General features: G+C 43.1%; 3 protein-coding genes across 3 annotated transcripts; 1 reads left to right on the forward strand and 2 right to left on the reverse strand.

The window, feature by feature from the left end:
• The first annotated feature begins 6 nt into the window (after positions 1–6).
• Positions 7–1,868, forward strand: LOC109477608 (galactosylceramide sulfotransferase-like). Its single transcript, XM_019778952.1, has 2 exons — positions 7–38; positions 1,205–1,868. Exon 2 carries the CDS (start codon positions 1,293–1,295, stop codon positions 1,797–1,799), a length of 507 nt encoding a protein of 168 aa, XP_019634511.1. The 5' UTR covers positions 7–38; positions 1,205–1,292; the 3' UTR covers positions 1,800–1,868.
• Positions 1,869–3,233: 1,365 nt separating this feature from the next.
• Positions 3,234–4,941, reverse strand: LOC109477475 (toll-like receptor 7). The gene is made up of 2 exons (XM_019778759.1): positions 4,219–4,941; positions 3,234–3,608 (listed from the first exon to the last, which is right to left on the reverse strand). Exons 1-2 carry the CDS (start codon positions 4,939–4,941, stop codon positions 3,234–3,236), a joined length of 1,098 nt encoding a protein of 365 aa, XP_019634318.1.
• Positions 4,942–12,287: 7,346 nt separating this feature from the next.
• LOC109477591 lies at positions 12,288–14,765 on the reverse strand. Its single transcript, XM_019778928.1, has 3 exons — positions 14,008–14,765; positions 13,406–13,699; positions 12,288–13,266 (listed from the first exon to the last, which is right to left on the reverse strand). The coding sequence occupies exons 1-3, from the start codon at positions 14,294–14,296 to the stop codon at positions 13,088–13,090; spliced, it is 762 nt and encodes a 253-aa protein (XP_019634487.1). The 5' UTR covers positions 14,297–14,765; the 3' UTR covers positions 12,288–13,087.

Below are 14,765 nucleotides of genomic sequence, written 5' to 3' on the forward strand. Positions count from 1 at the left end.
TTCCTACACCAGCCCGGGGAGTACATCCATCGCTTCAGGTACAGGATGTTAGGGAGGACATTTTTGCCTCTGCCAGAAGACCATAATTTTGATCGCAATTAATGGTGCCTTTGTGTGTGTGGTTCTTTCTTACGCCTGGGTGGATTGTCTTGATATTTAATTGGTATCTGGGTAGGTATCGGCAAAATCATGGGCAACCTAGCGGCTTGTTATGGTACTGCAGGGGAATTTCTGGGTATTTTTTATTTGAAAATGGCACGGTTACCAAATTGGTGTGGTAGATAGCTATTGGCATGACAAGGAAGTTAGAGAAGTAACTTATTTAATACAATGGGGGGGGACATTTTCCTTCGGATACCAAAAATAACATTTTTTTTTTTTTTTTTTTCGCAAATTCAACAAAGACAATACAAGACAAGGTGGTGAGGTACTCTAGCTATAGCTAATTTTAGCCTCACCACCAAACATAGAATACAATTACAATACATAACAAAAAACAGAGAACAGCAAGTTAGCAAGTGGGTGGGATGGGTCGTTAAATAGTACAAAGAAATGTTTAGTAGGCTATATAATAAATCAATCAAGTACAAACCGTTTGGTGTCAACAATATAAGTTTGAGTGGTTAGCAAGATATTACAGTTTGTATCATAATATAAATCAGGTAATCCTCTAAGTAAAATAATCACATAACAATTGTTCAGACATATTGAAAACATCAAAATCAAAGCCTACCACATTCTGGAGATTGCTGAGTAGGGTGACTCTTTGTTGATTATATAAAGGGCAGTGTAAAAGAAAATGTATGACACTCTCACAACGAGACCCGCAGATACAAGCAGCACTAGGGGCTAAATTTCTTAAGAATAAGCTGTGGTTAAGACTACAGGTCCCGATGCGGAGACGCGTGAGTAATGCGCAGGTGTACCTGGGGCCGATGCTAAAATGTCGGTAAAAAGGGGAACGTACTGACTTTACTAAGTACTTCTTATACAATGAAAGATTCAGAGATCGAACAGCTACATCAAGACCATTCCAGTGATGCGTAGCATATGGAATGAAAGACCGCTACCAAAAAATACTAAATACCGCTACTAAAAATAACATTGTGTAGGCCGATTTTAACTGGGAGTAACTTCTTGCCTTATCCAGTATTCAATATCTTTTAATCGACGTGTCTAACAGACCTTGTCCACCCCTCCGCAGCTCCCTGGCGTCTGAGCGCGCGCTGCTGCAGAACCCGCAGGCGTACGACCTCGGCCTGGACCCGGAGAATTTCGAGGACGAAGACGCCATGCAGGAGCTGATCCGAGACATGGAGACCAACTTCCACCTGGTCATGATCGCCGAGTTCATGGACGAGTCCCTGGTGCTCCTGAAGCGGCAGATGTGCTGGACTCTGGACGACATCGTCTACTTCGAGCCCGGCTTCCAGGCCAAGTCCGACGTCCCCGACCATCCTACCACCGACACTCTCCACGCACAGCTGCGCAGGTGGAACAACGTGGACGTCATCCTGTACCAGCACTTCAGCAAGGTCCTGTGGAAGAAAATCCACGCCTTGGGTCCCGCGTTCCGCGAGGAGGTGGAGGAGTTCCGCAGGAAGAACGCCGTGGTGCGCGGCTACTGTCTCCACCGGGAGAGGGACGCCAGGCGCCGGCGGCATCGCGAGGGTGGCCCCGACGACGGTTACACGCCGCCCGTAGATAGCCAGCTGTGTGAGAAGATCGACACTCCTGTGTCCGAGTACAGTAATCTACTCAGAAGTAGACCCGACCACTACCTGAGAAATGAGCTGTAGTAGAAAAGCAGACATGCCGTTTTGGAATATTAGTTTAGTGCTGCTTGAAAATTAATATTAGTGCGGACATTTTTTGTCTCCACCATTGGTGCACATGCCTTTGTTTGTGTGTCTCTTTCTCGAAAATATGCATAACATAACAAACATGCAAATATAACATTGTCTCAAATATGGCAACCAAAACGACTGATGAATTGGGTCAGGACATATTTTAAAGAAAACTAAGGAGGCTGTCATGACAGGTTTGAAATACTTTATTAGTGCAATTATTTACTAATAGATTTATTGTGAGGTGATAACAAATGGTCAAGAGCAACAAGATATAAAGCTTTAAGTCGCATCACAGTGGTATTATCATGTCAAATTTCAAACAAATCCATCAAAAGGATCGTGCGTCAAACGTCACAACGTGCGAACACACAAACACAACTGTGACAAGAAATCCGAGATTCCAAACCTCCGAGAAGCTAAGTATACAATGCATAATGCTCACAACTGCTGACAATTTCAGACATCACATTAACAGTTAGCAATATGTTACCAGTAATGCTACTAACATGCCTTAAAATCAAAACAAAATACATACAATACATACTATAAATCCATATTTTTGTTTGGCTTTTCTGTCACATGTAAAGTATATACAGGTAATGAGAAATTTCGCTTTGAAATGACTACAAAGAACAGTAAAAGAAAATCAATACAGAGCAAGCAAATATATCATCTTACAATGTTTCCTGTCATACTATTTTAACAAGGAAAAACTTCAGCCTTGTATCAAGGCATCGTAGTAAGAAATCGTACATGTTTCCTAGGATACCTGCCCCTGGCAACAATACTGACGTCAAAATGACGTCATGTAGAGACGTCATGCATATTCATCTTGTATCGTCATCTTGAATTTTTGAAGTTAGCGTAGTGGCCTCTTTAATGTGCTCGAAGCGTGGCTCTGTCCAAACTCGGGACCACACGGCACAAGTAACTCTCACTACTCTAAAATTACATACTTTGATACGACTCGCTCACTCATTCTGCAGTATAGTGTCAGTTCTCGTTATGTCACGAGCCAGGGTCATGTGGCCTGGTTGCTCTCCGTACAGGCTACTCCTTGAAAAAGAGGAGCTCGACTGGTGCCCTATTCACAGTTATAAGTTGTTGTGAGATTGTACTGACCCGGATATGTTCTATGGTTCATATTGTGAGATTGCGAATACAAGCTACTTCTCGAAACGGAGCGAGTCGTTTCGGTTTGACTGGCGTCCTCAGCACCACAGTAAGGTGTCGTGATGAGCTGGTATTGACCGGAATCCGATTCATGATTGAAATGCGCATGTTGTTGATACAGTTCGTTTGCTGTTGCTATTCCTCCATCTATCACAATATTTTCCATGCTATCAGCAGGTTGTACAGACATGGCTTGTCGTGAGTTCGTGTTTACTGAAGCACTTGTAGCCTGTTGCCGTGGGTTGAATAGAGGTGACGGAAACGGTCGTGCAGAGGTGTCTTGGTTCTCATGGACCCCCTCGACATCTTCAGAATGCTCTGGACCATCGTCGGCATCGGGGACAGGAGGAGGCGCTGCAGAAGCGTAGGGGTGATCATTCTCGTACAGAGCATTGTCCTCAGTCGCGTTGTTGTCATCGCTGTGTACTGGTAGTGGAGGGGGCGCTGCAGAAGCGCGAAGTTGGCCATCGACATCCTCATATAGATGATCGTTCTCTGCAGCATCGTCGTCCATTTGACAATGAATCTGCACTTGTGTAGTGTGCACTGCAGGAAGGTGTACAGTTCCTGTGGTTGACTGACTCTCTTGCAGAAGCAAACGTGGGAGAAATGGGTGGTTCTGGCAGGATACCACCGCTACTGAACCGGGCACGATGGGAGCAGGGATACGGACAGTCGCAGCCTGGTCCCCGGTGTGCCATATTGCAGTACCGGCTTGAGGGGCTTGGGGGCGAGACATAGCACGATGCTTTCTCCAGCAAAATATGGCAACAGGAAGAAAAAGCATAAGCATGACGGCTAAGTTAACAGGTACAATCACTGATAAGGCGTTATGTCCACGTTCATTGTTTGTTTGTAAAGTCAAGTTTGTAGGAAAGGGACAAGTGTTGGTATGGTTGTCGTTCAAGTTCTCCACGGCGGGCATTTTCGTCTGGTGTTGTTCTTCCTCCTTGGGTGGTGGCTTCACACACAGTAGTACATCATACTTGATTTTGATATGACCCCTGTGTGCTACAAACGTGTGTAGACCAGAGTCTCTAGCACGAAACCTTCTAATAATGCCTTTCCCCAATCTGTCAAGTCTTAATCTTCCAGTTGGAGTATCCAAATAATAGTCATACATGGGAGATCTCATGAAAGGCATATTTATTGTGATGCTATTGTTTTCAACTACGTGAATCATACGAGGGCGTACACCAAAGTAGCTATGAAATTTTTTGAGAAACGTCGTTTTTTCAACGAAAGATCGGTTATGTATTGTGTTGATTGTGTAAAAGGACACTTCTAAATTGTACCCCGGGTACGACGTGTTCTTTCGCGTTGCCAGTTCATCGGAACACCTCAAAGGGTTGCCTTGTAAGTCGTAAGAAGTTGAAGGGTGTATCGTTTTTATATCTGTCGGTATTTGGCTGATGTTGTTGACTCGAATCATAACCCAAAGGAGCTGTTTGCTAGGAATCAACTTTATGGCCTGCGTTGGAAAAACGGACAGGCGGTTTCCAGAAAGATCTAGATATTCCAAATTTGTCAGGCCATAAAACGCCCTGTCTGATATGACAGAAATGAAGTTATTATTGAGATAAAGATCCAACAACGCCGAAAGAGCAGAAAATGTGAACTGGCGAAGGGCAGAAATGTAATTTTTGTTGAGATTGAGATGCACTAATTCATCTAATCCTTGAAACGTTTGCTTCGAAATGTTGTTCACTTCATTGTTGTCGATGTACAGATAGCGTATCTTTGGTGACGAATTGAAAGAACCCAGGTCGGTTATTTTGTTATCTGATAATTTTACGACATAAGCATCTCTGATCTTATCCATTGGCACACATAATAAGTTACGCCCAGTGTAATCAACTGTTTTCCCAGTAGTAATTGTTAACAAAGTAAACAGGAAAAATAATGTCAGAGATCCCATTTTGAGTCGTAACTTTCCTGTGGAAAGAAAAAATGAACAGAGAATTAACCCCGATCCTGCACATTTGGGACCTCATTGTAGATACCAGATTCGAACCCGGGTCATAAAGCGCAGCTTTTAAAACCCTAAAGCGTCGGTCACAACCCGCTGTACGTGCTTTTTGTCCGTACGTATTTGGGGAGGCCACGTCTGCTACGTTTTTTTTCTAAAAACGTCGGGTGACCGGCCGAGGGAGTACGTCACTCCCACGGTTGCGCAAGGTGTAAGTACGTTTTTGCACGTAGACAGCACGCAGATGCACGTACGGCGGGTTGTGACCGACGCTTAACCTAACGCACGGAACATCACGGTGTGGATGGACCGTGCTGATAGCCGTTCTGCGATATGGCATCGATCGTTTCAAAGGGCGACGGCCTTTTACCAGACGGAAATTGGTCTCGGCGGCACCCAGGCTAATACCTCTCGTGCGTGGGCACCGTATATTTTCTCGCAATATTAGGCCGCTTGTTAAAATAATTACGTTATAATAGCTTTGCAGTGAGTATTTGGTTTCAACATACACATGTATTTGTAGGATTAGATTAATTAAGTAACTGTAATTTAGCGTCATCTTTCGACAGCTTTTGATGTAGTGTAAGCAATGAAATACGTATTTCATCTCACCTGACAAATGGAAGGTTAAGACGTCGACAGAAACTTCTCTCAGAGCGTCGGTGTTTCTATGTCCGAGTTTGTGGTACTGCGGCAGCGAATCCGGAACTTCAGAGCGTCGGTGTTTGTATGTACGAGTTTGTGGTATACGGCGGCAGTGAATCCGGAATCTCAGAGCGTCGGTGTTTGTTTGTCCGAGTTTGTGGCACGGGGGTAGTGAATCCGGAATCTCAGAGCGTTGTTGTTTGTATGTCAGAGTTTGTGGTAACGCAGCAGTGAATCCGGAATCTCAGAGCGTTGTTCTTTGTATGTCAGAGTTTGTGGTAACGCAGCAGTGAATCCGGAATCTCAGAGCGTTGTTCTTTGTATGTCCGAGTTTGTGGTACCACAGCAGTGAATCAGGAATCTCAGAGCGTTGTTCTTTGTATGTCAGAGTTTGTGGTAACGCAGCAGTGAATCAGGAATCTCAGAGCGTTGTTCTTTGTATGTCAGAGTTTGTGGTATACGGCGGCAGTGAATCAGGAATCTCAGAGCGTTGTTCTTTGTATGTCAGAGTTTGTAGTAACGCAGCAGTGAATCCGGAATCTCAGAGCGACGGTGTGTTTGTATGTCCGAGTTTGTGGTATACGGCGGCAGTGTATCTCCTGGAGCGTTTGTTGGGGAATCTATCTGCGGCACAGTGGGTCTGACAGAAACTATACGTTTTATGATCAACACTCGATTTACATCTGTCGGAGAACTGCGTCATACTGCGCCTACGCCACTTCCTGACCAATAACCGTTTCTGATTAGTGACCCAAATACATAGATACATTAGACATAATTACATGTACATTATACTAGTATATAGACACAGATGTAATTGTCTAATGTATCTATGTATTTGGTTCACTAGTCAGAAAAGGCTATTGGTCAGGAAGTGTCGTCCGTTACTTGAATATGCAAGACTTGTTCAGCTATTTTTCTTTACTACCCAGTACACATAATTGTAAAATAAATTGTCTGGTGCATTGATTAATATAGCAAACAACATAAACACAAGCGTAGTTGGCGTAAAAGTCTAATGCATTTATGTATTTAGTATAAAGTAGAGTGGAATCATTCCTCAAGCTAAACGACATTTATCAAAGCACAGTCGTCCCTCCATGAAAATTGGGGGTACTGTTGAAGGCTTGTCTGTCTGTCTGTCTGTGTATCTGTCTGTCTCCGTGTCTTACTGAGGGACGACTGAGGTGCGATAGATGGTTAGCTTGAGGTATGAATCCATTTTCTATAGCCTGGTAACCAGACCGCCGTGAGCTCAGCGCTATCCCTTCGGCGCCGAGAGCGTTTGGGGCCGCCAACCAGGCCTCTATTACCGCGCGTTCGGGGGGGGGGGGTACGGGTAGGTTTCTTCGCTAACAACTTTGGGTTGGCGGCAACTCGCCTTTCCTTGGTGAAGGCAGGGGCCGAAAAATTACCGCCAAACCGACCAAAGGTTTGGTACCCAGGCTAATTTTCTACTGCATTTATGTATTTGGGTCCGATTGGTAAGAAATGCTCATTCATCAGGAATCGTCGTACATTATTCAAATATTCAAAATTGCGCCAATTAATGTTTTTCAACGTATTACATTTCCTTGCAAAACAAATTAATGTAGTTATTACTTTAATATAAAAAAATGCAATTTGCTTTATATTGCAAAAATTGAATTGTCTGATGCAGTATTTTGGTCCTTGAAACAGGCACGTTTAGAAACAGAGACAAACTGTGTGTTGCAGAATATGGTCTATACCAAAAGGAGATAGAGTTCGGAGATCTCATACCTCCGTGAGAGATCTAGAGCTTTTGAAAATGTCTCGTTTTTGGGATGTCCTGAAGTCAAATTTAGGTAAGCCCATTTCTTGCGTTAGAAAGTAAGACATCGCTTCAGAATAATAATATAGGTTAACTGCAACAATAAATACTTATATCCTCATCCTCATAGGTCCACATTTATAATCCTCATAAGGTACATGTACATCACCAGCATCGTCCTTGGTACTGATTGGTTATAAGGCCCATCATACGGCCTTGTCCATGGTGCTGATTGGGCATTAAATCCATCAGGCAGCCTTGTCGGTAGTGCTGATTGGCTATCAGGCCAATCACATGGTCTTGTCCATCGTGCTGATTGGGTATTAAATCCATCAGGCAGCCTTGTCTGTAGAGCTGATTGGCTATCAGGCCAATCATATGGTCTTGTCCATCGTGCTGATTGGGTATTAAATTAATCAGGTAACCTTGTCGGTAGTGCTGATTGGCTATTACAGTATTAGGTCCATCACACAGTCTTGTCAATGGTGCTGATTGGCTATCTTCTCTGAAATGACCCTGTGTACGTGCGTGGAAGTAGCATGATACGCTGTTTTTGTCATCCTCATGGTAGTCTGGCTACTTTATTACAAATTAATTTGTGTTGTCTGGTTTAGCCATCAGGACCGAGTGTAAAAACAATGTAACATTGTTTTATTGAACATAGAAACATGACCAAAACCGTACCTAACCGCGGAAGACGTATATCCCTTCCATGGAGGTAAAATACAGAATAAAGACGAGAACACTCTAAGGTTGTAACAAAGTTTACGTGTAAGGGAAGGTATAAATAAATTCAAACAAAACACATACAAAAATAGGGCACCCACAAGTGGTCAATGACCTTTGGGGACACGTGGGAGTGCGTGTGCAATCCGACTATGTATCTGTGTCTTTACAGTCGGTATAACCGCGCCCTTCGGCGTAACACACCAGCTTCACAGGCACGCGCGCCATGTTTCGAGACTATGGACGATACCACACAATTGTAACACACCTGGCTGTTGACGAAGGTGTGTTACAGTACCAGAAAACAAAGCTAAAATGCCAACATTCTAATGTTTCATCAGGACTAGAGTAAATAGCTAACCAAATATAAAATCCCAAACAAATTCAACAAAAGGATTTGTGAGTACACAATCACAACTGTACGACAATCCCCTCTAGGAGGAGGAGTTTCTACATAAAATCATACATAAATCAAGAGAACAGAGGTACAGATTGGGTAGCCTGTGAAACCCAAGCTCGGGGGGCTCCCTGCATAGTCCGCCACTACTAGGGAGCCGGCAAAAAGCGATCGCGAGGTTCAGTCAGGCTACAGATTGGGATATTCAACTAATACTAAGCATGGAATATAATGCAATTCATGCGTCAAGAATGAACATGTCTACTACAAGTGCAAACTACTGCCACGGCCAAAACGGAAATTCTGCTTGCTTTGCCCTGAAACGTTCTATCACATTTGCCTTGTCAGTGAATTTGCTATTCTTCGTCTCAATCCTGCGGGTCTTGAGCCACTTGCCGTCTTCTTTGTCGTCTGTTGTAGTAGTACATCAACACGCCTCCCACACCGATGATGCCTGCAGCACAGCCTACACAAACCAGTGCGAGGTTGAGCGGCGTGTCGTACCATGAACCGATAGATTTAGCAGTCTCCCCTCCTGCAAAAGAATGATACGATTTGTACTTCTGACAATTGTGGGATAAAAACAAGAGGCCACAAATAATGTATCAACATGCACTTGGGCGCAAGAAAGTGCACACTTAGTAACTCATACAGCAAATGAAGAGATTAAATGATGAATACGGTCACCTGTACCTGCTAGTCCTGTCTGGTTAGTGGTGTGCTGAGAAACGGTTGTTCTTGGAAGAGTTGACCGTTGTGCCATGTGATTGGTAGTGTACTGAGAAACAGTTGTTCCTGGAAGAGTTGACCGTTGTGTTGTATGACTGGTAGTGTACTGATAACCAGTTGTCTCTGGAAGATCTGTAGTGTACGGAGGACCAGTTGTCGTGGGTATCTCAGTAGTTTGCTGAGCAGCATCTGGAATATGAAGAATCATGCCTCTTTTCAACCGACGCCACACAGTCGACAAAGAGTCGCGCGTATTTTTCGCATAAGATCGACCCTGTAACATTGAGCGACGCTCGGGCGATCGCTTGGACCTTACTTCGGACAAAAAAAGGGAATAGGGGATAGTTTATACTCTCCAAGCAGAGGTAGGGTCGCTCGGTATTTTGGCAGTATTTTCGCGTTTGTAATACGTCTTTCTACTTTTACGGTTTTTCTCAGAGAAAGACCCCTTAAGGGGAGGAAGACCAGAGAAAAACCGAAAAAGTAGAAAGACGTATTAAAAACGCGAAAATACTGCCAAAATACCGAGCGACCCTACCTCTGCTTGGAGAGTAGATAGTTTAGAGGACTGATACCACCATTACGGGTGTACAGATAGTGCGAAAAGAAGCGAAAAGTATACATTAGTTTTTTAGAACTCTGCGAAACTACAAACGAATGTTGGCACCCAGCATTTGACAGTGACTTTGCAAACTGTCGTCAGTAGCCGTTGTCATAAAGTTGGTGTACGTACCTAACTGACAGACGAACCCCGGCACTGTCGCGTTGCACTGAACATCATTCCATTTGGCGTTGTCCTGTCGGATCATGGCACAGTTTTCTCTTCCGTAGGAATTGTTCGGTTCACCGTCCTTCCAGTTGGAATAGCCGGCCGACGCCAAAGTACCGCCGTCCTGAAATACCCAGTCACCTTCGGTGGCGATGTCAGTTAAGCCGATCCAGCGTCCCCAACCCGCGGTCATGGAATCGTAGATAAAGGCGTCGGTCTCGTTGTCCCTCGGCATGGCTAACCTTGCCCCGTCCTCCGCACAACTCTCCATAGCCTGAACTTGTGTCCCCGCAATACTAAAGTCTTTGTAGCAAACTCCATTGAATTCGGTGTACCCTGATATTCGGCACTCTGTGAATTGAAGAAAAGAAGAATTGAAGATAAGAAGTAGTATCATTTAAAACTATCATGAAAGTTCATCTGTGTTGGAAGTTACATGTTTATAGTTAAAACTTTTGGTCCAGGTGAGAGAACTTTTCTGTTTTAACATACATTTACATTACGTTACATCAAAATGTCTGCGAAGAAATGTAACATACCTCCACTGACGGGTACAGCCAAGAAGAGGATTGAAAGGCAGACTGGTGACAGTAGGGTGTCCATAGCTGCTGCCCGTGTTGCAGTAGTGAGGACGTTAGCTAGTAAGCACTGACACTGAAGCAAAAATTTAGTAAACATCACAGTTAATACCAACGTCATTGGTAATACAAGTAGCCTAGCCTGATTCAAAGGCGTGAGAAATGAGGTTACATAGGGTCATAGTTGGTGATTAGGAAGGAGCCACTTGGGTTTGTGCTAACGTCAGCCGTACGTGCTGCTAGACTAGTTTCCAAGCCGATCCTGTTGTGGATACAAGATAGTATCAAATTGGCAGTATCGAAAAAAAGGTACCGGTGCAAAAGAAAGCCCAATGAATATCACAAAAAGACGTCAAAAAATAAGACGAAGCCCAAACCTCTGCTCTGTGAGTGCTGTTGGTGTTGGCCTTGACATTCCACACAAATTACAGCAGGTAAGAAGTTTCCAAACTCTATTACAGTCCCAACAACGGGACCTTGTGTACTCTAAGTGGATGCTTTGACCACAGAGGGGACTTGGTGAAAAAATGTAAGAGCAATGTAAAAGCCACGATGAGAAAATATAATTACATCTTACAAGTCGGTAGATTAAAAAAAACTGAGCCCCTTTGAATTCAAAACAATGATAAGAATGGAATATGTTTGGTTTAGGTGGTGTTGATCTGGTAGTGGAGCATTACTTATTACATTAAAGGCATCCAATGCAATTTTCAGGATGACAAAACAAAAAATATTCTGGTTGAGGAAATCTGTCGGATATTGACCTTTACTACCATTTCCCAACAAATTTACATCATAATTTCATACTTATAGCATTTGATATAGCCTTTAAACAAGTCACGTGAGGCGTCTCTTTATTTTTTGGGTTCCAACCATCAATTTTCTGGTTCTTCTTGTAATGTTGAATCAATCCAATCTCATAGCATACTGACATATTTGAGGCAAAAATGTGATTTCGTGTTGTAGGCTGGATCTAGCCTACAACACGAAATCACATTTTTGCCTCAAATATGTCAGTATGCTATGAGATTGGATTGATTCAACATTAAAAGAAGAACCAGAAAATTGGCTTTAAAAAATCCAGTTTTGCTGCCAAGAAATCGCACTGTAACGTTTAAAGCTGTACGGATAGGTGAGATATATCCTAACGATAACGCACAACTACGTCGGATGCATAAAAACTACGCTCACTTTGTAATACTGCTAGAATACTAGATTGAAACAACAAAAGTCTGTACTAGACAATATCACATGAACTAGAAAGGCAGACTTTTGCTCAAGAGCAAATACAGCATTTTTCACTCCATCTCCCTCCCCGTTCCAAAATGGACTATGTTTCAACGTTCTTTTATGTTTGTAATTTGCAATTAGCCTCCGGGGATGAATTTGCAATGAACTTCTTATATGTTCATATCCAGCCTTTGGAGAAATGGAACATCCCAAAATTACCATCATTAACAATATCACCCCCACTCTGCAATGAAATTTTCTTATTTTGACCCTATAAGATAGCTATTTGACTGACATGAAAGTGATAGAAGTTTGGGCAGTAGGTAGTGCATAATGGGAATGACTACTACAATGTAGTACTAGTAACTAGAACCCATTAATAGTACAGGCTAGGACCTGGTATTTTACAACATCGTTCTAATGATAAAATCCTATACTCAATAAAAGGCTTTGTAGTAATGAATTATGTAGCAGAACGGGTCAAAAGTATTAGAAATGCAAGTAATGTTTACGTTTTATGTTTATGTTTATTAGGCACTCCATTAGTAAAAAAACAACAGTTCCTTAATTCTCTTCCTGAAGTCCTGTACATTGAAATTACACAACAATTTCACCGTCATTACTTAATAACTGCAATATATACAGCACTACAATATAACAACAACTCAATAATTACTTAAAAGCTACAATATATACAACACATACACTACATAGATAACACAATTTAATACCGATTGCTAATAAATACTAAACCTGTCACGACTACTCGTTGCAGATTTGGCAACTGACAAAGCTGTATGTAAAAAGAACTATAGCAGAATTGTAAGCATTTTAACGCCGATACAATGCTCCAAATAGCCATGTTTCATCACGACGTGAATACCACAAATCAAATTTCAAACAAGACCAGAAGGATCGTGATTTGTACGTGCTAACCCACAAACACAACTGTAAAACAGTACTCCATTGGGAGGAAGAGCGTCTACATAAAACATGCATGAATCAAGAAAATTGAAGTACAGATTGACATGATCAACCAATTAACAAATCCAAAAATAGATAAAATTCAATGTGGAGTACAGAATGAATACAGGATGTCTATAATGTATATGTGCTACAACTAGTATAAACTACCACACTGTACAACCAAAAGTGAAATATTCTGCTTGCTTTGTCCACGTTCTCAAAGTTACAAACGTTCTATCACATTTGCCTTGTGGGTGAATTTGCTATTCTTCGCCTCCATCCTGCGGATCTTGAGCCACTTGCCGTCTTCTTTGTCGTCTGTTGTAGTAGTACATCAACACGCCCCCCACACCGATGATGCCTGCAGCACAGCCTACACAGACCAGGGCGAGGTTGAGCGGCGTGTTGTACCACGAACCGATAGATTTAGCGGTCTCCCCTCCTGCAAAAGGACGAAGCGGGTTTGTACTTCTGACATTTGGCAGTTGCATTTTATTGCATACAGGTGCATGATGTTCATGCAATCTTATAGTTATACAGCTAATGAAGGAATCAAATGATAGTGAGATAGTGTCTCATACCTGCTAGTCCTGTCGTCTGGTTAGTGGTCTGCTGAGAAACAACGGTTGTTCCTGGAAGAGTTGGCCGTTGTGCCGCCTGACTGGTAGTGTACTGAGAACCAGTTGCTTCTGGAATAGTTGATCGTTGTGTTGTATGACTGGTAGTGTACTGAGAACCAGTTGTTCCTGGAAGCGTTGGCCGTTGTGTTGTCCGACTGGTAGTTGTTCCTGGGAGGGTTGTCCGTTGTGTCGTTTGGTCCGTAGTGTACCGAGGCCCAGTTGTCGTGGGTACCTGAGTAGTTTGCTGAGTTGCATCTGGAATTTAAAAAAAACGGACTCGTCACTCAAACATCATGCCTCTTCTTAACCAACGTCACACAAACTTCGACCATATTTCTAGATCTGAAGTTTGACAGATCTAAAAATTGTAGTATTCAAGCAATAGGCACGAAAAGGAGCGATAAAGTATACACTGAGAGCTGAATTCAAAGCCACAAAAGGACTCCTGTCAGTAACTGTTATCATAAAGTTGATACACGTTATCATATTGAAGCTGGTGTGTTACGCCGAAGGGCGGTTATACCGGCTGTACAGATACAGATACATGTACATATACCTAATACCTAACTGACAGACGAAGCCTGGCGCTGTGGTGCTACACACAGCATCGTTCCATTTGGAGTTCACTTGTCTCATCCTGGCACAGTCCTCCTCCACGTTGGGATCGTTCGCTGCGTTGTTCGGCTCACCGGGGTTCCAGTTGGAATAACCGGCTGACGCTAAAGTACCGCCGTCCTGGAATACCCAGTCACCTTCGTTGGCGGAGTCAGTGAGGCCGATCCAGCGTGCATACCCGGTCATCAAACCGTGGATAAACGCGTTGGTCTCGTTGTCCCTCGGCATGGCTAACATTGCCCCGTCCTCCGCACACCTCTGTACAGCCTCAACGTACGTCGAAGCAACAGCGAAGTCTTTGTAGCAAACTCCATTGAATTCGATGTACCCTGATATTCGGCACTCTGTGAATTGAAGAAAAGAAGAATCTCTGACGTACTGTATGTGTCAATGGGATATTGGTAATAAACCGTTCGACTACATCGTTACAAGTGACTTTATGCAATGTGAGTACACGCACACAACCGGGTGCGATATTCAAAATATCTCGGACGAAAGGTAACAAATAGAAATGAGTAATGACCGAAACGGAAGGACACAAACCAGATACGTATTTGCTTATACTTATATAGAGGTGAAGTGGGTTGGAATAAACTCCCACCCGTTGTAAGAACTGCATCATCTAATAATAGTATACAGTCCTTCAAAACACATGTGTGAGCAGTTGTGTTACCTCTGACTTCCTACCCATACGACCTGGAAAGAC

Source organism: Branchiostoma belcheri, unplaced genomic scaffold (assembly GCF_001625305.1).
Source record: "Branchiostoma belcheri isolate BF01 breed outbred unplaced genomic scaffold, Haploidv18h27 scaffold40, whole genome shotgun sequence".
Taxonomy (NCBI): Eukaryota; Metazoa; Chordata; class Leptocardii; order Amphioxiformes; family Branchiostomatidae; genus Branchiostoma; species Branchiostoma belcheri.

Bases quoted from the DNA above. Each gene is read 5' to 3' on its own strand.
- LOC109477608 (XM_019778952.1), top strand. From the start codon at position 1,293: ATGCAGGAGCTGATCCGAGACATGGAGACCAACTTCCACCTGGTCATG.
- LOC109477475 (XM_019778759.1), bottom strand. From the start codon at position 4,941: ATGGGATCTCTGACATTATTTTTCCTGTTTACTTTGTTAACAATTACT. The intron at 3,609-4,218 runs GTACGCCCTCGT...TGCTTCTGCAAG, and splicing joins AATTTCATAGCTACTTTGGT to AGAGTCAGTCAACCACAGGA.
- LOC109477591 (XM_019778928.1), bottom strand. From the start codon at position 14,296: ATGTTAGCCATGCCGAGGGACAACGAGACCAACGCGTTTATCCACGGT. The intron at 13,700-14,007 runs GTATTAGGTATA...TTTAAATTCCAG, and splicing joins AGGCTTCGTCTGTCAGTTAG to ATGCAACTCAGCAAACTACT. The intron at 13,267-13,405 runs GTATGAGACACT...GTCCTTTTGCAG, and splicing joins CCAGACGACAGGACTAGCAG to GAGGGGAGACCGCTAAATCT.